Source organism: Stegastes partitus, unplaced genomic scaffold, assembly GCF_000690725.1.
Source record: "Stegastes partitus isolate 25-593 unplaced genomic scaffold, Stegastes_partitus-1.0.2 Scaffold474, whole genome shotgun sequence".
In the NCBI taxonomy this organism is placed as follows: Eukaryota; Metazoa; Chordata; class Actinopteri; family Pomacentridae; genus Stegastes; species Stegastes partitus.
This window is the reverse complement of record NW_007578205.1, coordinates 387,975-411,983: the sequence shown is the minus strand read 5'-3', so window position 1 is coordinate 411,983 and position 24,009 is coordinate 387,975. Positions and strand designations below refer to the sequence as shown.

Below are 24,009 nucleotides of genomic sequence, written 5' to 3'. Positions count from 1 at the left end.
CAGACAAAGATGTGGAAGGAGACAAACAAAGAGGAAAGTGAATGTGAGAAGTAAAATACAGAGGACAAGATGAAAAGAGGAGCTCAGGAAGGGGGATAGATCTGGAGGAGTGGGAGGGAAGCGAGAGGGCAAGATGACTTCACTGGGATCCACCGCCTGCTTTAGATTCCTCCACCCTTACAAACTCTGCAGCTTCCCAGTCAGGTAAATCCCCCAGCTTTCCCCCCCCTATGTGCTGTCACAGCCCTCCCACTCCTGGTGTGTGTGTGTGTGTGTGTGGTGCGTATGTGTGTGTCACCACTTTTCTCTGACATTCCTGTGCAGAGCAGAGAGACGGAGCGCTCGGCTGCAGAGAGACACAACTGCAAATCCAACTCCCTCAAAAGCCAGGATTTTATTCTAACAGAGAATTTCTGTTTTTTCCCTGCAGTTCCCCGTCCAGCATCCATCGGTTTCTCATCGAGCTCCTCACTGATTTGGGAAATCTGCCCGCAAATCAGCTGGGAAGCCTTAAATTTTTTTCACGAGGGATTTCTACAAAAGCATCCTCTTGTATCCAGTCACAACTTCCTCCTGTTCCCTCTTCTCTCCATCTGCTTCCCTGGAGGCAGATTCCAAGCTTGCCAAATTCCAGAGTTTGGGAATACTTTTGTGCTCGGGCCAGGAGAAGCAAAACAGACGAGGACGTAGCGGAGCAAGCAGCACTTAAAGGGGTGAGTTAACCTGAAATTAAAAACTTTTTTTGAGCTCTTGTTTATATATCGTTAAATGCTATTTGCAGAGCAGTGGAAAAAAACATGAATTAAGTAAATGTTTATAGTGAAAGTGCATGAATTGTAACTGTAAAAGTCAGAGCTGCATAATAATGAGCAGCAATACTTAAGAGTGGGTCTACCTTACCTTTACAACATTTCTCAAGCTGACAGCACTCCATTGTTAATGGTACATAAAATAGTACGTGTTGCACAATGTAATGTTGTGTCTCACAGGAGTTTTAGTTGCTTGTTCTGCTGATTCTTTGCTAGATCTCAGGCAAAAAGCAGAGAAATAAAGCATGGAAATTAGCGGGGGTGTAAATCCTCCAGTGCACTTTGAGCTTGAGGACATGATGGGATGACAGAGACAAAAAGAAGAAAATGATGGGAGAAAAGTATGTGCAGGAGACGATGTGGAGTTTCATCCTCTCTCTGGTTTAATCATCAAATAGCAAGGACAACTGCAGGACATACACCAGCATGCTTTATATTCAGAAGTCACATGCTTGAATAAATGCACACAGATGTTGCATGCATGTACGCAAAGAAACAATGTCAAGCTAACTTATGGTCTCCTTCTTCTGCCTGTCACACACACACACACACACTCAGAAGAAAGAGATTTAAACAAACACATCTTTGTTTCATTGCACTCGGCTGTTTAGTTCGCTGCTGGCTCAAGATCACGGTCTTGATCCCAGCGCTGCAATCAATACTCACACACAATCCAGACGCACATTAAGGAAGAACACGTCGACCGACAGATTATATAAAAACACAAAGGAAATGCGTATATGTATATGCAGTCTATAAAGTATGCGCTGCATGTCTTAGTTTAATTACAGAGCAATCATCGAGTTACTGTTCTGTCTCTTACTCATCCACGTTCTCATGTTTGCTTAAACCAGGCAAAATGTCAGCTCATATCATAGTCATTTACGTATATGGTATTTGGAAGACATCCTGATTCCAGAAAGCTTCCTGATGCAACCAGTCGGTGACCTCTGAGCCTTTATAGTAGCTGGGAGTTTGATATTCAAGAATAAAGTGACAGCTGCTGTAAAAGATGGTTGGGGTGTGTTTCCTTCACTTCCCCTCCCTGGCTGATGAATATCCTTCTCATATCCAGAATTCCTCCCTGTTTTCTGCACTGTATTTAATAATCCAACAAATTTATGTCGTATATCGCGACTTCCAAAGTACGCACAAAATGAAGCACATGCAGTGGTTTGATTTTGATGCATGTGAAGCTAGTCATGCAACACAAAATGCAGCACAATATACCTTAATTTGTAATAGCACGAAAGCAGGAGTGTTAATAATAACAATCATATTCACGATGGCTCCATAATATCCAAGTATAAGCTGTGGCAGTGTGCCTGAGTCAATATGCAAAATACCAGGACGCTGAAGCAGCTGAATGGAAGTCAGCCAGCATTCATTTTATTATTTACACCTTCTCTTACAGGTCACAATGTCGTGTGAAAAGGGCCTTTTAGAAAACAGCATGATGAAATGAGTGTGCAGGCCGTAAAACAGTGTTTTTATTTTATGATTAAGTTTCAATTTAAAGCCTGTTAAGAAGAATATGTTGCTTAAATCTGCAGTAAATGATTATGTTCGCAGTGGATCACTTAATTGTGTCTGAAATGAGCCACTTATCGTAGCTAACACATGGATTGTTATTCATTGAGTTCTATAGAAAGTTCATTTCGATGTTGTTTTGGTTTTATGGCTCACAGATTTATAGTTTGCTTCACGCTCATTTGATCCTGTCAGCCTTGTTTCAACACATTAGTTCTCTAAGAAGTTGGTGGAGACCAAAACTGAGATAAAAGGAAAGTTTATCATAAGTTCTACCAGATGGCAAAAAAACATGACCCAAAAAATTGCTAACTTTGCATGAGATTTATAAGCAACTACCTCAAAGCTCTTAAATATTTTCTTTTTTAGATTTTCTAAGTTCGCATCTATTTAAAGTCAGGTCAACTTCTTTCTCCCTTTTTTCAGTTGTTAAACGCGCTTAAGTCTGAACATCAAGCAGTGTGTTCATTGTTCTAAATACATCATGTTGGTGTGTTTCTCTGCAGACCCTGGCTCCTGTAAAGATGGCTGACGTGGTGCAGCCAGATCCCAACAGCCTGCAGATACCGGGTGAGACACACACACACACACACACACACACACACACACACACACACATACATAGACACTCATTAGTTTTCTATTGCAACGCGGTCGAAATGACTCACTTCTCCCTCTTTATCTGTTGGAGTGTGAACACGCTGACCTTTCCATGTCCCTCTCCCACTTGGGAATATTACTCACTTCAGATTCCACTGACATTCCGGTCATTCCAGTTCATTACAATTATCCAATCTCGCATCAAGAGAGCTGCAGGACAAGTGTGTTTACATCCCAACCTACTAATCTCAACTGTGAGAAATTAGATGCTTTCTGCATGTATACGTGTACGTTAGTATCAGCAGCTGATGACAGTCCAATACTGCCTCTTTCCTTATGATAAGAAAGTTTTCCCACAGCTGCGTATCACTCCGAACAGACAGATTTTTTTTGGCAGTTATGTTCATTTTCTATTGGAGTACGTGTGATGTTTTTCTAGTACAGAAACATATTTCAAATGAGATTTTATTAGTTAACCACCACATGTTACTTGTGCTGCATTTATCTTTGTTTTTTCTTATCTCTTCCATGAAATTCCAGGGGAAAATTTATCAACGCCGTCTTCGCCTGCCACGGCGAGAAACGACTGCAGCATCACGCCCCTCACGCCCTCCCCGTCGCCGGTATTTAAGCACACACAGCCACTCACCACAGCCACTCCTACACACCCTTTTCCTCTTTCTACTTATTTTTCTTTATATAGAGCCCTTAAACAAGACCCGTAAAGCCACATCCACTTCTAACTGCTATTAGCGGTTTATAATGACACTTATACTCACAGCTTAAAGTGACGAGTAAACCTAAAACAAGTACCTAATGAAATCTAGAATCTGCGGCAAGGAATTGCATACACGTCGGCACTAATTCTCACAAGTACTGAAGGGAAAAAAAAGAGAAACGGCCTCTGATTTCTAAGCCAACCTGCTAATTCTCTTCTATGCTGTTTCTACTCATAGAAACCAGTTATTACATGAATGCGAGAGAGGTTGGTTTAGATCCCACCCATGCTTCCCTTTACAGACAGAAATGATAGCCTGCATCAGCTTATTCACTCCGCAATGTTTGTCGATGGTCAAAAATGAAAAGATTTACTTCTTTTTGTGCTTTATGCTAACAGGCTAACAACGACAATGCTAAGATGTTAATGTTTAAGGGGTATAATATGTCCCATGTGAATTAACATGCTAATATTTGCTAACTGACAATAAACAAAGAAGAGAAACACTAATTTCTCTGTCCATCTATCTCTTACAGAGGGTGGAGGTCAGACCCAGGATGGCCTGCCCTTTCTCAGTTGTCGTGGCGATAGACTTTGGGACAACCTCCAGCGGCTACGCTTTCAGCTTCACGCAGGACTCCGAAGCCATTCACATGATGAAGTAAGAATCTGTTCTCTTCAACTCTGCTCTGTTATGTTTTTCTCTGTCCTTGACAGCTTTTATTTCCTCCAATCCATGCAGACGTTGGGAGGGAGGCGACCCCGGAGTGGCCAATCAGAAGAGCCCAACATGTCTGCTGCTGACCCCTGAATTGAGGTTCCACAGTTTTGGATTCGCCGCGCGAGACTTCTACCACGACTTAGATCCTGAGGAGGCCCGGCACTGGCTTTACTTTGATAAATTTAAGATGAAGATCCACAGCACAAGCGTAAGAGAGATGACAGAAAAAATAGAGGTGGAAATAGCGACAGTAAAGCTTTAAAGTTTAACTTAATACCAAGCTGAAAAGCAGTGGTTTGCATGTTTTAAATCTGTTGTGTCTGTAAGCACATCTAGTGTTAACATTATGGTGTTCTGACACCCAAGGGTGCACTTCTATATCACTGCAGCAAGGTGAAAAGTAAAATCAATATAATTTAAGAAAGCAAAATTTAACTGATGTTACTAGAAGTTACTCTTAAAGCACCACAAAGAAGAATTCTTCATGCAGTGGAGTTTCAACAGTTGTGGCTGTGTTTGCTGCAGGACCTCACCATGGAGACAGAGCTGGAGGCGGTCAACGGTCGGAGGGTCCGGGCCATCGAGGTGTTTGCTCACGCCCTTCACTTCTTCAGGGAACATGCTCTGAAGGTAATTCCTCGTTCGTTACCACAACCATGATGAGTGTGTTCATACATTCTAGGACTGTCAGTGCAAAGTATGTGAGTGTGAATTTATGTTTGCAATCTAAGGTGATGACATGACTTAAAACTTTAACTCACAGAGTGATTTGCCTCTCCTTTAATAAGTACCATTTGGGGGTATTTTACTTTGCATACTAGCGGGCTATACTCACAGTAACTCAATAGAAGTTGGATTAAATCATGAAAGAAACGCGGTTCAAGCTACATTTGAGAGAAGCCAAACTGAAGCTCTTATGGATTCTGTTTTAGGAGGTGAAAGACCAGTCGTCATCAGTGCTGGAGGGAGAGGAGATCAGATGGGTGATTACCGTCCCTGCTGTGTGGAGACAACCTGCCAAACAGTTCATGAGAGAAGCTGCGTACCTGGTAGGAAAACACATATTGACCAAATAGACACAGCGTTAGAATATTTTTCTTTACAACATTTTTATGCCTTTAGGTTAGAAAAAACTATTTAAAAAAATTAAATATGTTACTCAAGTCTCTGAGGATTAAAATGTACCACATTACAGGATCATACTGTATGCACAGTGGATTTTATTTTGTAGATTCAGACACACTGATAGAATGCTTTTCTTTGTGTACCCTGTGTTTAGGCTAAACTTATATCAATGCATAGCTTTAATCTAAGCTTTTTATGACTTGACTTCTGCACTAGACACTGTCCCATATGCACAGAATCGCTGTACAGGCAGTTTGTCTGTGGTAGAGGAAGATGAAACACAGCGTATAAAGCATGAGATAAAGACTGTCTGATTAATGTTCCCATGGAGGATCACTTACAGCAGACACACACAAATCATAACGCTGCACTTTTGCCTCTTTCCCCTCTGTATACCTTCCCACTGAATACACACACCCCTCCTCTGCGTACTTGTACAATGACTTGTCGGAAGTGTGCGTACATAGACAAGAATGCAGGGGGTCCTATCACAATATACATCAATGAGAACGGACCAACCTGTGCATGTGAGCGTGCGTCTGATTGTGTCATACATACATGCACTAATTCATGGGAAAAACTTGCAACCTTTTACTCTTAATGTCATCTTTTGCCCATTGACTCACACACAATCAACTCACAGATTTAACTGTTAATCTGCCATTCAGTCACAACACGAATTATCGAATGCACTTTTCACATGCACGCTGCTACGAACGTGCACACGCCCTGCGCTGGCTCCCGGCTCGAGGCGTGTGCGCTTCCTGCTGGTGATGATGTCATCAGGACCGAACAATAAGGGAGACCGGCGTACAAACACAGGAAGTGGAGACCAGACCCCCGCCCTGCGACGCACTCACACACACACACACACACACCGCCACAGCAGCTCAACTTTCCTCCCAATACATCAAACCCATACACCTCTCCTCTGCTTTCAAGTCTGCCTTTCACCCCAACAGAGAGAGAATCTTGTGTCATTTTCTTTCCCCCCATCACCACCTTTCACCCTCTGTTTACATTTCTCCATGTGTTTACATTGCACAGCTGTCCTTCAGCATGTGTGTGTGTTACTCCTCTTCTTCTCCTCCTCTTTTTTTTTTTTGTCGACCTCCATTAGTTGCCCTTCATCCAAATGTCATGACGTGTATAATGTCATTTTGTAGTGCTGACGTCTGAGAAGATTCCTAAACATGATCAACAAAACATAAAAACGTAACTCAGTCACCAAGTTTTTTCATTTTCTCTCCATCTTCACTGATCACGACTGAACTACTCATCCCCTATCAGTCAGCAGAGTGAGACTATTTCTTTTTGTGTTTTCCAGGCTGGTCTCGTGTCTCCCGACTGTCCCGAGCAGCTCCTCATCGCTCTCGAACCCGAGGCTGCCTCCATTTATTGCCGCAAGCTCCGCCTCCACCAGGTGATTGACCTGAGCATGCAGCCAATCACGAACGGCCTGGATCCGGACGGGTCCCGACCCTTCGACTCCAGCTTCAGACAAGGTAGAGTCGGTTATGTGTGGGGCTTTTTTTGTTTTGCAGGCTTTGTCATTAGCAGAAGCATGAAACCACGCTGTGTTCCTGGAAACGTTGCTGTTTGATTTCACTTGCGGATTGTGGTTCTTGCAAAAGATGAATCTGTGTGTGTTTGAGAGAAAGAAAGAGAGCACAGAGGGGTAAAGATCCGGCCTTAGATATCGCTCATGGTTTCGCCTCAGATGACTCGGCAGTTGTGTATGTTTGTGGTGTTTGGACAGACCATATGTTTTGTGTAGAGCAGACAGCGAAGCAGGGGGGATAGACGCACGAACAGAAGGTGAAAGAGGAGGAGAGCTGTGTTGAAACCGACCACAGGATTCCCATGAAAAGGGACATTCAGCCTCTCAAGGCACTATTTAGCACATGAGCTTTTTAATTATCTTTACAATGCACCAGAAAAACTTTGCTGAAGCGTTCTGTATCGTTTGGCTTGTATTTTGTGGCAGTGTGGGTATGCTTTTCAACTGAGAATAAACAGTGTTTGACGTAGAGAATGTTCTATATAGGCAATATACAGGAGGCATTTCCAGGGAATAAAATGCTCCCAGGGGATTTTTTTAAAGGACTTTTAGGAAATATGTCATTCTTCAGTAACAGATACAAACTTTGTACTTAAAAACATTTGATAAGAAATTAACTAGAACCATGAATCCTCAGCAGGATTTCTTTTTCAAACAGAAGATCGTCCTTATCACATGTGTTCTTACTACTGGAAATACTCGCACAGGAGGGAAGGCATGATGTACATCAGCATGCACGCTCGCTCGCTGTGAATTCTCCGGATAATTACCTGCTGTCTTCACACATGGGCTCTATCGGACATTACACATGGCTTTGTGCTAGAAAGCTGGCAGGGTGAAGTCCGTTTAATCAGCCCGACTGATCCCGACATTTGCTTTCTTGCATACAGCTCCCTTGGGTAATGTCTTGAAAAGTTCAGGGCTGCAGTGCATCTGTGAATATGGCTTTTGATTCCTAAAGAGCAGAAAGCTTGAGCGGCTCCAGGTAGATTCAGGCACTTAAATTCGTACAGAATCTGAGAGAATGTTGTGCCAAATTTCACTTTGCATTTTTGCACCTCTGTCTGTCTTCTTCCAAAGTACTAAGACTCACAGTATTGCGGTATTTAGAATGAATAATTTCTGATCGTAAACAGTTGCTCAGCTACCCTTAAGCAGACATGCATTATGCTGCAGCTCAGAAAACTAAAATATTGAGCCGAAAGATGCTAAACTTCTGAGGGAAACTGCTTGTTCATCACTACAAATGAGCTATTCCACATTCCACATATCCATTTGATCCATTGTTGGAGTTGTGCAGCTTTAAAGAAAACTTTTAAATAGAAGCAGCAGTTAGGAAAACTACCTCCAGAACTAGCAGAGAAGTGACAACTTGAAAAACATTTTCAACTTGCTAAACAGAAAAGAATGACTTTCATGCCCACAAGTCCGCGGTAAAGCTGCACAGAAACGAAACATGCTCCCAACAGCTAAACTGCAGCAGTGAACAAAAGCAATTTCGGGCCGGGGAAGGGGAGACCGATGCATAATTCAGCGAGTGAAACATGCTGTCCAAAATCCCCTGCAAAGGCCCACTTATACATATGCAGTCAGTGACACACACACACACAAAGAACATTCACACACACTAAACACAGGATATTGTAATTGGAACAAGGTGCAGTGAGACTATGATCTCACCCCCTCCCGGCCTGTCATTCGCCCTCACTCACTTTCTTTTCCCTCCATTCTTCTAGCGTTTTCTCTCCATCTTTTGCTTTTTCTCGCCAGGTCTTTGCAAGGACTCTGCAGACACACAAACACACGTATTTACACACACACACACATTTGGCATCACAGTCGCTTTTTTTTTTTTTTTTACTATCTTTAGCTTTTCTTCCACCTCATTTGGTCTCCAAAGATAGCACTGGGGAGTCATTAACACACACGAGCACACACATACATTTTCTTTTCTGCTGTTTCATGTAAATGGTTTCCAGACTTGCGTTCCATTCATCACCGCCGTACAAACACACACACACAGATGAAATCAAGGCTGTATGATTGTGCTGCTCTTTGTTCGGCTTCATTTGCAGCGCACACCAACACATACATTACCTCCTGCGTCATCCACGGCCCTGAAACAACTGTAACAGCACTTTGCTTTCAAGACAGCGTTGCTCAATAAGTGTGTAATCTTTACAAGTCGGGCTGTTTTCTTTGTTCTCTTTCTACCACAGATTCCGCTGTCTCTCTCTCTCTGTCTTGTACAAATATTTCGTGGTTAGCAGTACTCGTGCGGTTTGAGGGAATCAAGTAAAAACCACTTTTCCTCACACTTCACCAACTAAACCTTTCGCTTAAGGCTTCACACACACACACAATTTTCCCCCTCAGGCATGCCAATTCATCAACAAACAGTGGAGAAATATGGATTTTTATTTATTTTTTTATTCCAACTTCCTACTCTGTTTTGTTTGATTTATAATTACACAGTGCTGAGCCATTATGTCTCATTTCATGCTTTCCCCTCTGCTTTTATGGAGGCATATAAATGTGTCCGCTCTGTCAAACAGGCTGTCGGGTACGTTGTATTTCTGCCAGCTGTGTATGAGCGCGTTCTGTTTTCGTTGGCCTCCGTCCATATTCTTAACCTGCCAGTCGCGCGGGTTTACATGTCAAGAACAAATACAAAGTTGAAATCTGAGAGCGGTCTTCATTTCCAACAAATTGCTCCTGTCATGCAAAAACATTATGACTGTACGTTTTTCTTGTTTTACTTGGATCCAAAGATTTGTTTTCTACCCCGCATAAATGCCATGAACTCTTGGGTTATGCAACTCGCTTAAACCTTATGTGTAGCGTAAATTAAAAGCATTCATCTTCATTAGCTAGAAAGTGAGGATGTTTAGGTTTTCCCTTAACGCACTTTGTATTGGGAATTAATCAAACGCAACTTAAAGTGACTGAAAGTCCAGGGAGAGTGTTGACACAGGTAGACACAAAAAAAAAATGACAGATGGTGAAAGGTGGTGATGACTCTTGGGGCATACAGCTGGAGGGAGTCCACACAAATTCCTGTGTAATTAATTTGTTAAATAAATACCGCAATAAACCTAAAAGCTGAAAAGAAAAATGCCTTAAACCTGCTGTAATATTTTTGCCCCACAGCATTTGTTTTTACAGTTGCTTATTTCGACTTCCAGGCTTTGCAGTATATATAACAGATGAAGTGTAAATAAAAATGGACAAATCCTCCCTCACGTCACCCACAGATTTCTGGGAGACCGGTTTTAGAGCTCAACGTGGTAGCTCCATCAACTGGCCTTTGAGTCACCACACTGCCAATTATGCACAACTTTTAGGACTGATTGCAAATTAAACGGTTGATTTATATGAAAATTCACTCTCTATGTAGTTTTCATCATTGGGGAAATTAGCTACCAGGCTCTAAATGTGTTTAACAAAGAGCTCTATAGAGATTGGCCATTTGGAAAACTATATGTTTGTGTTGGCTTAATTTTTAAAGCCCCAGAGGCTGCTGCCTGATGTAACATTACCATATATGACTAAGATGGATAAAGTATTGTTTCTGGCCACCTGATTAATTTAAAACCCCTCACTTTCCTTTTACCTCTGCTTTTGGTCTCAACCAACTCTTGCAGAGAATATTTGGTTCTTTTGCTTCAAAATGTACCACTAGTCTAGGCTAGTTGTGAACTAGAATAACATGAGTTGTGCTTTTTAGAGATTTTTTCAATTTAGACAGCTGCGACTTAATGAGTCACAATGAGGTAAAATATAACTGTTAAGTTCAGACCTGGAGGTGAGTAACCCTCCGTAACATAAAGACTGCAAGCAGGGTGAACTATCAGCCTGTTGTCAGTCATTTTAAAAGATACTTCTACAAAGCAAAAAGAGGAAAAATGTGACTTTTGGAAAGTTATGTGCTGGCATTAATATGTGACTGTATTTCTGTAAAGTGCATCCAGGCTGTTGTTTGCCAAGAAATAGTTCCTGTAAGTAGCTCAACCACAAAGTGACAATTTTTACATTGCAGTTTTTGTGATTTTAACTAGTAAAACATATACATCTTTTGATCTTTGGAGATAAAGATAGGTGCACTAATCTAATTGTAGATCAGTTTTTTTAAGTAGGGCGCTCCACCATACTGAAGTCATGAGTTTTGTATCAATCTTATCACTCTGAAACATAAGGAGTGTCGAGCTGTCGAGTAAAAGTGGACGATTTCTTCCCCTAAACTTGGTGAAGAACATCACCTTTTTTCTCGTCTGAATAGAACAAGAAAGAACAGTCTGGGGAATCAAAGCGTTGTCGTTAACCTCACTGGAATTACATCTTGTAAATGTAAATCATGTTGTGTGTGCGTTGCAGCGAGGGAGCAGCTGAGGCGATCGAGGCACAGCAGGACCTTCCTGGTGGAGAGTGGAACTGGAGAGCTGTGGTCAGAGCTGCAGACCGGTGAGGCCGTGTGTGTGTGTGTGTGTGTGTGTGTGTGTGTGTGAGTGTGAGACAGACAGACCCCACATGTCGGTAAAATTGATGATTTTGACCTCTAACCTCAGCACACTGACTATGAGGAGCAGACCCGCCTCCCCTAATGTGGGAGGCTACACTTAACCACTACCTTCTAACATGTCCTGTCTTTTTTCCTCTTCAATTCACAGTTTTCTTTTTGTAGTTCAGCATGGCAACAGTTCTACACACATATCTAAAACACCTGTTATATTTGTCCCGTGGAACCACTAGCTGTTGATGTAACTGTTGAGTTAGCAGCTAATTAGCTCCCTTCATATTTCACGGTTATTCCATTTATTAGAATCTGAGAGTGGAGCCTGCTGTGGAATAATTACAGACATCTACAGTGTTTAGTTAAAGCCACTTGATGTATTAAAAAAAGCTGTTACACAGTGATTGATTACATTTGCATTCAAAGTGTATATTCATAAGGTCAAAGTGAGTTGCAGAAGAATATTACCATTTCATTCACACTTTAAAATAATAACTGAATCGCAGAATTTACTTTTAGAGTTTGAGACAGAAGTCAGGTAATATGTTGCTCCACCTCAACCTGCATAAGATTTGTTATTTGGGATACAAAATCAAGCTCTGTAAAATATTTCTGGCAGAATTTTAAGATTTTCAGATGTTTTTAGACCTGCAAATTCTTGTATTTTCATTCTTTTACAAAAAATGTCTTACCTGGGAAGCTTTTTTAAGTGTCCAGTATCTCCAGAATTATAATTCAAAAGCCATGACATTCAGTAAGGACACAGACAAACTTGTTTCCAGCAGATCCACTTGCTCAAATGACTTTTAAAGAAGTGCTGTCCTTGAAAACAGAAAAAGTTGGGTGGTTTTAGGGCCGCAGAAAGTTTGTCAGTAAATATATGTATGAAGTATTCATATTTCCTACTAAAAATACAGTCTTTGGTTGACATTTCACCAACTTTTGAGGCCTCTAACATGAGAAGAATTTGATGTATAGCAAATACGGCAAGCCAAGGTTCCAGTTTTTTGCTATTTTGAAACAAAACTGGTGTACACAGGCGTCCGAACATTGTCATTATTTGTGCAATTTTCAACCATATTTGATGGTGTTTTGCAGCAGAAGTAGTTTGCTCAGCTCTCAAGAAGGTTGAAAGCTCCAACAACAAAGCGCACCTTGATTTAAGATTACGACCACTTTCACACTCAACAGGAGCTCTGATTGGCCTGACGCAACCGCAACCGCAAAATTAACAACCCAGAGTGTGAAGCTGCGCCTGGAATGATAAAACACCCCACTCAGGGAGAATTAAAAGTCGCCCATTTTGGTGGTTTCACACACAGCCACGTCTTTGTGTTGAGCCATGACAACAATCTGAGGAGCCACGTGGCCCCGCTGACCCTTTCTGCTCCCTTTCCTGTCCACCGCACACACAGGAAGGACCCACCCATGGGACTCTCTGCCCCTGCACTGTAAATATACCCAAGGAGTAGAAACCCGCTTTTCATCTTCCTCTCTTGCATTTTTCTTCTTTCATTCCTCTTTGCATTTCTGCTCATTCCTATTCCTTGCATTCCGTTCTCTTCCTCACTCGGTGCTACTACTTCTTACTCTCTGGTGTTTGGGGTGTGGTCAGCTGAGACCAGGGCAGCTACACCAAAACCAGCTCTTATCGCCGAGTGGATCGTAAACACGCGCACTCGCAGGGGGAGAGCAGCGATCACAGATGACTGAAGGCTGTTTATGTTTCAGGGGCTGCTGGTTGAAGAGTTTCAGAGGGAAACTGCAAACACACACACACACACACACACACACACATTCATGCTGGAAACAAGACATTTAGACATTCCACGTAAATGAAGACACATTATCGTCCACAATTTCCTTCTACAAATTACGAAGAAACACCCTGATCTTACTGCTCCTGAGATATTTCCTGGCTCAGTGAATGAAAATGAAAAGTGTTCCCAGCATGAACTGGTGTTTCTGCTCTTTCTGTAGGTGACAGGTATGTGGTTGCAGACTGTGGAGGAGGAACAGTTGACCTGACAGTCCATCAGATCGAGCAGCCTCAGGGGACACTTAAGGAGCTCTACAAGGCTTCAGGTACTCTCTTTTGCCATCCACACAATAACAAACTAATTTCCTTCAGCTACCAAAGCTGTGGTTTTCCTCCCAGGCGGGCCCTATGGCGCTGTCGGTGTTGACCTGGCCTTCGAAGCCATGTTGTGCCAGATCTTCGGCGAGGACTTCATCCAGAGCTTCAAAGCCAAGCGGCCGGCTGCCTGGGTGGACCTCACCATCGCGTTCGAGGCGAGGAAACGGACGGCGTCGCCTGGCAGGGCCAACGCCCTCAACATCTCCCTGCCCTTCTCTTTTATCGACTACTACAAGAGGCACAGAGGGCAGAGTGTGGAGGCCGCCCTGAGGAGGAGCAAGTGAGTGCGTGATCGGTGACCAGTGCGTGTGAGCAGGCTGACCGATTTGGTTTTTATCTGGAACAGTCAAGATGCAACTTCTCTGCTCTGTGTGTGTCAGCATGAACATCGTGAAGTGGTCGTCCCAGGGGATGCTGCGGCTCACGCAGGAAGCCATGAACGAGCTCTTCCAGCCCACCATCATCAATATCGTCAAACACATTGGTGAGAAATAGAAAGACAGATGACAACACACAGCATTAAGAAAATAGAAGATGTGGCTTTAAAATGGCAAGACAAGGCTGATGTACAGCGCCTATAGAAAGTATTCACCCACATTAGACGTTTTCTCCTTTCATTGCTTTTCAAAATTGAACCACGGTCAAAATAATTCAGTTCTTTTGAAAGGAATTGACTGAAAAAGGCAGATTTCTACAAAGTAATTCCAATTAATAAAAATACAAAACATAAAATAATTGATTGCTTAAGTATTCGCCCCCTTTAAGTTGGTATTTAGTAGATAAACCTTTGGCAGCAGTTCCAGCACTGAGTGTGTGTGAATAGGTCTCACTCACACATCTGGACACTCCAATGTTACCTCATTCTTCTCTGCAAAGCTGCTCCAACTCTGTCAGATTACACGATTATGAGTGAACAGCTTCATTGTTGTTTGCACAGTTTCTGCCATCTTAGCCTCTGAAGCTTCTAACTCCCTCAGAGGAGTTATAGGTGTCTTGGTGGCCTCCCTCACTCGTCTCTTTCCTGCAGATTCACATGTGCCACATTCCTTGTATTTCTTAATGATGGATTTAACTGGAGGGGATATGCAGTAACTTTTCTTGTATCCATCCCCTGACTTACAGAGTTTGCTTGAAGTGTTCTTTTATCTTCATGGTATAGTTATAGTGAGAAGTACTGATTGATCAGTGGCTGGACCTTCCACATACAGGTGTCTTTATACTACAATCACTTGAGACACATTCACTGCACTCAGATGGCCTCCATTTCTCTAACTCTGTGACTTCTAGCACCAGTTGGTTACACCTGTGTTCATCAATAAAAGGAACTTAGCACTCTTAAAGCAGCACTATGTAGTTTATATAATGTATATTTGGCATCTTACAGCCTTAAAAAAGGTGTTATTGCTAACTTCTTAGCAAACGATTGCTTATTAACATTTACGGAATTCACTCTTAGCTCTAGTTTGGTCATCGTTACATAGCTGTTAGTTTATTATGTTCAGCTGCTGGTCGCTAACTGTGGCTGTCTGCAGTTTGGTGCTGGCCAGGTGTTTTCCCACCCAAGATGTCTGCCTGTTTCCGCTTGTTATCAGTGAACCAAAACAGTAACATTGTGTGCAGTCGAACCAAAACAAAAAGCTCAAAAGTTTAGAGTCGGATGATAAATTGCCCTGTGGTTTAATCAGTGTGAACACACATAGTAATTTGAGCCATTGTTGATTTGTGCGACTTTAAATTCCCAAGATGGGACCTTGGCTTTCGACTTTCCCACGCTGCTCGAACTTTTGACCTTCCAAAAGTGATCAGCTGCCAAAGCCACAAAATGAATTAGTTCTTTGTGCTGCTTAGATCACACGTCCTAGTCTGCTACTGCTAACGGACAAAAAAAAAAAAAAACAGGGACAAAAACACAGCTACAAACTGCAGCTCAAACCAAACAAAACAAACCTCAGGCATAATGGCTTCCTTCGTCTCCTCGTTCGAGATGATGGTGACCTTGTTTTTTTTTCAGGCATGTCAAGATAGAACTAAGGCAGAAAATGTGTCTGTTTTGAATCAGCCACATTCCAGCGGTACATTAAAAACAAGGGGACTGGTTTTCTAGTGAGCACAAAAACGCTTAGAGACCAAAATAAAGCGGTTTGTGTCTTTTCAATAGAAGGAACAGATGGAAAGGAGGCAGAAATCAATAGCCACCAGTGAAAAACACTTTTTCTTTTTGTGGCATCTTTTAAAAATCGTTCCTTATTTTCTGACAGAGGAGCTGATGGCGAAGCCGGAGGTGCGCGGTGTGCGTTTTCTCTTCCTGGTTGGTGGTTTCGCAGAGTCGCCCATGTTGCAGAAAGCAGTCCAGAAGGCTCTGGGGAGGACGTGCCGCATCATCATCCCCCATGATGTCGGTCTGACCATACTGAAGGGCGCCGTGCTCTTCGGGCTGGATCCCACTGTGGTGAGGACTCAGGAGAACCAGGTAGTGTCAAAGCAGAGCTCTGACTCGTGAGCTAACACTCTTTATCTCGTAGGTCCGAGTGCGTCGATGCCCTTTGACCTACGGCGTCGGCGTCCTGAACCGCTTCGTGGAGGGACGCCACCCTCGGGACAAACTCCTCATGAAGGACGGACGCGAGTGGTGCACCGACATCCTCGACCGCTTCGTCTCAGTCGACCAGTCGGTGGCTCTGGGGGAGGTGGTGAGGCGGAGCTACACGCCCGCTCGCCTGGGCCAGCGCAAGATCATCATCAACATCTACTGCAGCGCCACCGACGACATCACGTACATCTCCGACCCCGGCGTCAGGAAGTGCGGCACGATAACTTTAGACCTACCGGAGCCGTTGCCGCTGCCGGGAGCGGTGGGAGGAGCAGGAGCAGGAGGAGCTGGACCGGAGAGGAGGGAGATCAGGGCGACCATGCAGTTCGGAGACACGGAGATCAAAGTCACTGCTGTTGACGTCATGTCTAACCGCTCCGTCCGGGCCTCCATAGACTTCCTGTCCAACTGAGGAGGAGCAGGACGTGGAGATTTGAAAACACACATAACTGATTCCAGGGATGATAATTTTAGAAAAAGCGGTACTTTGGGAGTGGGCGACATGTTTTTGTTTTTTTTCAGAGGGAGCATTGGATTCTTAGAAAAAACTCCCCTAATTCAGACTTTCCTGCTTTGCATTCACTCATTAGAACACGTATTAAATCCCCCCATCCTTCACAAACACATCCTCCTCAACAAATGCCTGAGCTGAAGGGCAGAGTACCCTCTGTGCACAAAAAAGAAGAAATTAATTCATGTGCCTCCTGGCTTCAGTGGAGAGTTTGTCATGTCACACCATATAATCCTGTCACCGGCATTTCCTGCCCAGAAAAGTCAGAGAAACACTCTGTGAAGCCGAATGCAAGCTGGGGGCTGAGTACAAATCCCTGCTGCAACACTCCAAACCTTCTCAGAATTCAACCTCACTAAGGAGTATGTCGACTGTTACCGAGGGTTTATGACCCAGACAGACTCTTCCTAACACAGTATACTACCTAGAGTGACACTCACTCATGTTAACTGTTAAATATAAAGACTGTTGTCTCATATAATAAGTGATACCTCAATTAAATCCTGTCTTCACACCTACGATATTGATGTTACTACCGGGACAACCGCTTTGTTTCTCTGTCATGTTAGTGCTCCACTTAGTGGCGAAAATGCTGGACTGCAAGGATTCAACATTTCTCAAGATAAATCAGAAAACATCTAAGGGTCGTATACTAGAAAGTACTGTGTTGTTATACCAGCGTGAGCCTTAAAAAGTCGTGTTTCCACATTTGTGTTATCCTTCATGGATGAGGTTCGTCATCTTCAGTCCAAGTCTGTTTCAACTGTGTAAAAGTTATGTTTCAAAACATTTAAAATGTTTCAAAACCTGCTTTAAAAAAAATATTAAAGCTGCATAATTTGGTGAAGAATCTACAAACTGGATATAACAATTTTGAATTGTGTCTTTTGGACGTCTTACAAATCTAAATCCAGTCGCCTTTTGCTCTGTTTTTGGTCTCCACCAGCCACTGAGGGAAATATCTGGCTCTTTAGCTGCTAAATGCTCCACTTTGTCAACAGCTCGGTTGCTTTGTTGATTTGCTGGATAGGTATTGTACGGTGGAGTGTTTTATAACACCACAGAGCAAGATGGTGAGTCTGCAGGCAAAAATAACAAGCTATAGGGTCGCAAAAACCCCACAAACCTGAGGTGGAACTGGTGGCGGTGCTCTGTAGGTTTCCTCACTAATTTACAACTATTTGAAAGTGCAGCTTTAACACGAGTTCCTGTAGAAAGAAAAACTCTTTGGTTGGAGGTGTCAGCTCCCATTACTACAGATGTCTATTTTTAATGTGTATTCTGTAATAAAGTGTACCCATGTTAAAGTATATAGAAACAAGACTGATGAACCACTGTAAGGTCCAGTGTGAAGGATTTAGTGGCATCTAGTGGTGAAGTTGCAGATTGCAAGCAACTGAATTGTCCACTCGCAATTTCCATATTCACATTCAGCCAAAGAGAACCTACATTTGCCCCAAACTGTCCCCCTCTGTAGAGCCAGTGATTGGTTTGTCTGCTTGAGGCTTTTGTAGAAACATGGCCGCTCTGTTAATATAAAGGACTCATTCTAACAAGATTCATGTTCCCAGGTGATAAGACACTCATTAGAATAAAATCATGAATACATTTCTAAATCCTTCACACTGGTCCTTTAATCTTGTTTGTTTCGACCTCATGTCTAGAACATTGTGTCCTGTGCAGGTTGGTAAAGGGATAAAACTAAGCCTTGTTCGTACATTTTTCAAACAGCTGATGTCTCACTTTAAACACCTGCAGTCCACCTGCTATAATTACTGACACACAATGAGGAAGAAGAGTCAACAGAATGATTTCAGCTGTGAATTTATTGATAAGAATGGTCCAATAAATAGTTTCACACAGCACGAGCAACACTCTTTCAGATATGCTCAACATCCTATCAGTGCTTTGCTTCCCATGTTGCACATCAGTTTGTCACGTAACACAAAACCAGATTATAGAAGTTATGGAACGACTCCTTCAGGTTGGAAGGAGAAGCGCTGACCTGAAGGGGACAGGAGTGTGTTTGTTTCCAAACTGAGGGGGAACTGCTGTCGTTCGGCTTCAATTTCAGTAAAACAGCTACAGGTGGAAACAGTGCTCGAAATGTTAAACGGGTCAATGATTCAGTAAGAAAAACGGAGAAAAACAAAGAAAAAATGTTGACAAAGTCCAAACAATCAGTCTTGAAATTGCCTCTTTTCCCCCTTTAGTTTCCTGTCATTTGCCATGTGTCTACGACTGCTTACAACACCTCATTTTATGGAGAATTCAAATCCAACTACAGATCCGTCATGTCAAGCTGCATTCAGCAAGAATGCAACCTGACGACCTTCTGTCTGCACTTGGATTTTACTGCCTCTATAAAATGAGGTTTTGTTCTTGCTTTCCCTTAGTGAGCATGGGGTCTCCCACGGCCTCGGCCCCGGCCGCCACCTGGAGGTCCGTCCATGGAGCTGCGAGGGTTCTTGATGGTCTCGTCGACCGACAGGATGAGACAAGCTGCCTCTGACGCTGCCGTCAGGGCGTTGATCCGCACGATGGAAGGCTCCCAGACGCAGGCGGTGAAGTTGTCTGCGATGTCCTCGTTGTTGATGTCCACGCCGTACCACATGCCGCCCTGAGATCAGAGGTGAAGCACACAGAGTCAGCATCATGTCCGGAGACCCTCATGGTGAAGGTTTTACTCAGCAGATTGTGTGAGATTAGAAAGTGTGTGTTTTTTTTACCTGTGCGTGTTTGGCGCGCAGTTTGTTCAGGATGTTGGTGGCGTCAAAGCCGGCATTGTCGCACAGCTGCCTGGGGATGACCTCCAGGGCCTTGGCGTAAGCTCCGATCAGCAGCTGCTGTTTTCCTGGGATGGTTCTGGAGTAATCCCGCAGGTACTTGGACAGCTCCATCTCTATGGCTCCTCCACCCGCCACAATGGAGTCATTCTGGAAATGAGTTGATATATTTACACCTTATTGCAGACAGATGGGCCAACAAATAATACAGACACTGGGTGTTGAGAGGGTCCAGATCACTATTGTGCACCTGAAAATGTATACTACACTATACATCAGGGACAAATCTGAGCCAAACTGTCAGATTTAGAAAATACATCAAGAGTCTCTGAGAGATTTTACTCATTTAAAGTCCCACTAGAAATAAACCTTAAAATTTAGTGTGCAGAAAAACCTGCAGCTACTTAACACACAGACTGTTTTTTCAGACTCTAGATGCTGACAACAAGTCACATCGGTGGAAATACTCATATTATGCGTTGTACTGAGCTTGACCACTTTATCCTCATATCACTGACCTTGATGGCTCTGCGCACGATCATGATGGCGTCATGCAGCGACCGCTCTGTTTCCTCTGTGAACTGCTCTGCTCCGCCCCTCAGGATGATGGTACATGTCTTGGCCTTCGGGCAGCCCTTAAAGAAGTTATAGCTACAGGGAGAAACAAAAGTCAGGATTTTAGAATTGTGGAAAACACCGGCAGGTTCTTGTGAAGGCCAAAGTAATATTGAACTGTAGGAAATCTGATTTCAGGCTGTCTTTTCAGGACACCTTGTTTCGAGGACTAAAAGGCTCCATTTCTTTTTTTTTTTTATCATGAGTGCTACTGATACACATAATAGAAGTTAGCACTGTCTTTGCTCTGCCTCAGAACATCAGCATATTTTCATTTCAGCCATTAGTTTGTTCATTTGACTGTTATTTGTCGTTGCCTTTTATTCTTGCTTCTTTAAGTCTTGCTGCAGAGTGAATTTCCCCTTGTGCTCCAATAAAGATAACGTTGAGTCTCAATATGTACAATACTGAAACAAATATGTACAAATACCAATAAATATAATCCACGACATCCCCGAAAGGGTTTTTAACCAGAAAAGGTTGATACAAGTCAAGATAAATAAAGTACCAAAACATTTTGTTTGTATTCTCTCAAGCGGACTGACAATGTAGGAAACGTGCATCTACGAGTGAACTCATCTCTTACCGCTCTCCTCCGACCTGAACCTCTTCAAACAGTTCACACTGTCCCAGGACATCGTCCGTCATGGCTCCTACGGAGGTCTGGATGGAGCCTCCACAGGCCTGGTGGTTACATCACACACACTCAGTCAGCAAGTTCTCAAGCTTTTAGCTGCTGTTATATCAGTCGACAAATCTGTGTTTGTAGCATCCAAGTCAACTGCAGCAAGAACTCATTTTTATAAGATAGAAATAAATTACGCTTGTATTTGTGCATAAAATCTAAATCACAGTAAAGTAAAGAAACAGGAAAAATCTGCCAAATTGTTTTAATCACTCTTATCCTCTTCTTGATGAATAAAATCACAAATCACTTCCTATCTTAGAATCATTGTCTGTCTCACCATCATGGTCCTCCTCAGATCCTCCTCCTGAACCCTTCCAGCACAGAACAGGTCTCTGTCAGCAAAGTACTGCGTGGCCACGTCTCCGATGGGCAGCTTGGACAGAACCACCTTGGCCCCTGACTGATAGATCTTCTCCAGTTTGTCGTACAGGATGTTCCACTCTGCATCTACAATGGCCTGGTAGTCCTGCAGAAGAGGTGGAAGAAATAAAGTTAACAGGGAGCAAGAAAAAGAGACGCAGACATAAATGTTAAGGTTGATGTGGTTCCTTCGTACCTCCACAGATTTCACGCGGACCTCAGCGTTGTCCTTCTCAGCCTTCAGCTCCAGCTCCACGTTGAGCAAAGCGATCTTTGGATTCTCGTAGCGTTTGGGCTGCATCTCAAACCCGGCGTAGGAGAAAGTCTTCTTGAACGCAACTCCAGAGATCAACTGGGAATCCTGTCAAGACGGAGGACAAAACATTTGAAATAGATGAATGTTTGGTCTAGTAGGGAGAGGAAAGATGGCTCAGAATTGATTTTTGAAGTTTCTCTGAGTGCTGAACTCCAGACACCAACCTCGAGGGCTCCTCCCTGCACCTTCTTGATGCCGATCATCTTCAGAGACAGCAGCTCGTCCAGAGACATGACAGCGTCCACCACCATTTTGGAGAAGAAATCCTTCTGACCAGCAATCAGCTTTGAGTTCAGGGCTGTGGCTGCACACTTTTCCAGCAGCTGCCTCTGCTCTCTGACAGGACACAGAGCGAAAAATACAACTTCACTGTGCTGATCACAGGACAGATCAAATCTTAAATGCTTGTAATCTGTCACAGAGAAAGTGAGCGCTTACTGCCTGTCGTCTTTTTTCACTGAGACAGAGATGTCCCTGATCTTGTTGACAGCGAGGTTGGTGGCTGTGCGGAACGCTCTGATGATGGTCTGAGGGTGGAGACCCTCCTCCACGTACGGCTTCAGCTGCTTCAGGAACTCAGCTGCCAGGAGGGTGACGGAGGTGGTGCCATCGCCAACCTGAAGAAGGAAAGAAAGGTGGTGTCAGTTTGAAATTTGAGACACATTTCAGTCGTCCACTCAGAAAAGGCCTCCAACACATTCATCTCACCTCAGCATCCTGGGAGCGAGCGATGTCCACCAGAGTCTTGGCTGCAGGGTGAACCACATCCAGCAGCTTCAGGATGGTGGCTCCATCATTGGAGATTGTGGCCTTACCTGGAAAACAAACATTTTCATTAACGTGCTCAAGACTAACCTGCAACAAATTCCTTCTTTTAACTTTATCCCATCTGTCTCCTCACCTCTGCCGTCCACCATCAGCTTGTCCATCCCTCTGGGCCCCAGGGTGGTCCTGACAGCCTCAGCAATCACCTGCACAAGAAAACACAACAGGTACATTTAGAGGCATCGAAAACAGGTTTAATTGAACAGATGCCACATACAGGAAATACAAACTACAGAGAGTAGAGCTAGTTTTCTGACCTGGCAGGCATTGATGTTGCTGATGAGCTGGGGGATGCCCTGAGACGTGTCAGTCCCCTCCTTCAGCAGGATAACCGGTGTGGGCTGAAAGCAGGAGAAAGTGAGTAATTAATAATAATAAACTTTATTTACATAGCACTATTCATAACAGTGACAAAGCACACAACAGAAGCACAAATGATCAAAAAGATTAGTGAAAGTAGAGACCATTAAAGCAGCCAGAGAACATAAAAACAAAAAACAAAAAAAGGTCATAGGAACAATCAGTCCAATCAAGGCTCATTCTCTGATCTGAGACACCGCCCTAAACTTAAGGGGCTAAAAGATCCTTAAAGCAATTTAGAGCAAGATTGTTTAATGCTTTAAAAGTGACAAGGGGAAGTTTAAAGCCAACGTGGAGCTTTACAGGTAGCCAGTGTAAACTGGCAAGTGCTAGAATTATGTGATTATTATTCCTTTGTGCCAGAGAAGATCTGTATGCTGCACCTCTGAACAAGGACATAAAAAACTAAATGTCACACCATTGTAGCCACAGTCTGCATCTTCATGAATATTAGACAACGTAGACTAAGTGTAGGATGGGTGCCTATGACGATGTTGGATGGTGTTCATACATAAAAACTATGACTGTGCAATAACTCAATAATATTATACATATAACAGTGTACTAACAGCATCTCTCACACTCTACAACCAAACATGGGAGGAGACTGAGGCTGTAGGCTGTGATGCTTCATTACTCATCAAACATGCTGCTGTGTCACTGTCAAAACCTGGATGTCTGTTTGCAACTCACAAATTATTACCATTATTAGCGTTCAGATTTTTGCAGATGACAGTGCTGCTAAACCTGGTTTTATGTCTTAGCAGTCTGTTTAGATTAGCTTCTTTGCAGAACAGACAACTGAATGCTTCCTGTGCAGTCGTACAAAGAAGCTAAACACACTGATGCTAGCTGGACTACAATATGGCGAACAAAACATTAACAGACGATTTTAAAATTGCGTGGACCTAAAAAGCTAAAAGCTATCCTCGTATGCTTGTCATTCTGTAGCCAACCGAGCCCAGTGTTTCTTTTATCACCCGTTATTGCTACCATGCTAACTAGCATCACCGTTAGCATCGTATACGCCCATTGATTTTGAGCAGCCATACGATGCTAACGGTCTGGCTAACAAATAAATCTTTTAAAAATCATCTCCTCAAAATAACTGCTTTTAAACACAGCCAGCAGTCTGTCCTCTGAGCTAACGTTACTCTCGGTGCTACTGGCGGCTGATAAACTGAAGGATGGACCCGGATTATTGTCCAGAGTTTGGGGATAAAGGCTAACTGACTCACCATCATCTT

At 43.2% G+C, this 24,009-nt stretch overlaps 2 protein-coding genes across 2 annotated transcripts; one reads left to right on the top strand and one right to left on the bottom strand.

Annotated features, from left to right (window-relative positions):
* Nucleotides 1–118: 118 nt before the first annotated feature.
* hspa12b (heat shock protein 12B) lies at nt 119–18,952 on the top strand. Its single transcript, XM_008286876.1, has 15 exons — nt 119–204; nt 431–713; nt 2,846–2,909; nt 3,480–3,562; nt 4,194–4,318; nt 4,400–4,586; nt 4,904–5,008; nt 5,311–5,427; nt 6,831–7,008; nt 11,439–11,525; nt 13,555–13,659; nt 13,733–13,991; nt 14,092–14,195; nt 15,970–16,160; nt 16,234–18,952. Exons 1-15 carry the CDS (start codon nt 134–136, stop codon nt 16,711–16,713), a joined length of 2,439 nt encoding a protein of 812 aa, XP_008285098.1. The 5' UTR covers nt 119–133; the 3' UTR covers nt 16,714–18,952.
* cct7 (chaperonin containing TCP1, subunit 7 (eta)) lies at nt 18,621–24,006 on the bottom strand. The gene is made up of 12 exons (XM_008286877.1): nt 24,001–24,006; nt 22,660–22,743; nt 22,479–22,548; nt 22,286–22,392; nt 22,016–22,194; nt 21,742–21,913; nt 21,458–21,622; nt 21,179–21,367; nt 20,800–20,897; nt 20,117–20,249; nt 19,542–19,748; nt 18,621–19,432 (listed from the first exon to the last, which is right to left on the bottom strand). Exons 1-12 carry the CDS (start codon nt 24,004–24,006, stop codon nt 19,205–19,207), a joined length of 1,638 nt encoding a protein of 545 aa, XP_008285099.1. The 3' UTR covers nt 18,621–19,204.
* Nucleotides 24,007–24,009: the final 3 nt, after the last annotated feature.

What these genes read in the sequence shown, in the direction of transcription:
- hspa12b (XM_008286876.1), top strand. Translation starts at nt 134, where the DNA reads ATGACTTCACTGGGATCCACCGCCTGCTTTAGATTCCTCCACCCTTAC. An exon ending in CTCTGCAGCTTCCCAGTCAG is followed by an intron (nt 205 to 430) that starts GTAAATCCCCCA and finishes TTTTCCCTGCAG; the next exon opens with TTCCCCGTCCAGCATCCATC. An exon ending in TGAGAGAAGCTGCGTACCTG is followed by an intron (nt 5,428 to 6,830) that starts GTAGGAAAACAC and finishes TGTGTTTTCCAG; the next exon opens with GCTGGTCTCGTGTCTCCCGA.
- cct7 (XM_008286877.1), bottom strand. An exon ending in TCGTGCGCAGAGCCATCAAG is followed by an intron (nt 19,749 to 20,116) that starts GTCAGTGATATG and finishes ACTCATTTCCAG; the next exon opens with AATGACTCCATTGTGGCGGG. An exon ending in TGCGCGCCAAACACGCACAG is followed by an intron (nt 19,433 to 19,541) that starts GTAAAAAAAACA and finishes CTCTGATCTCAG; the next exon opens with GGCGGCATGTGGTACGGCGT.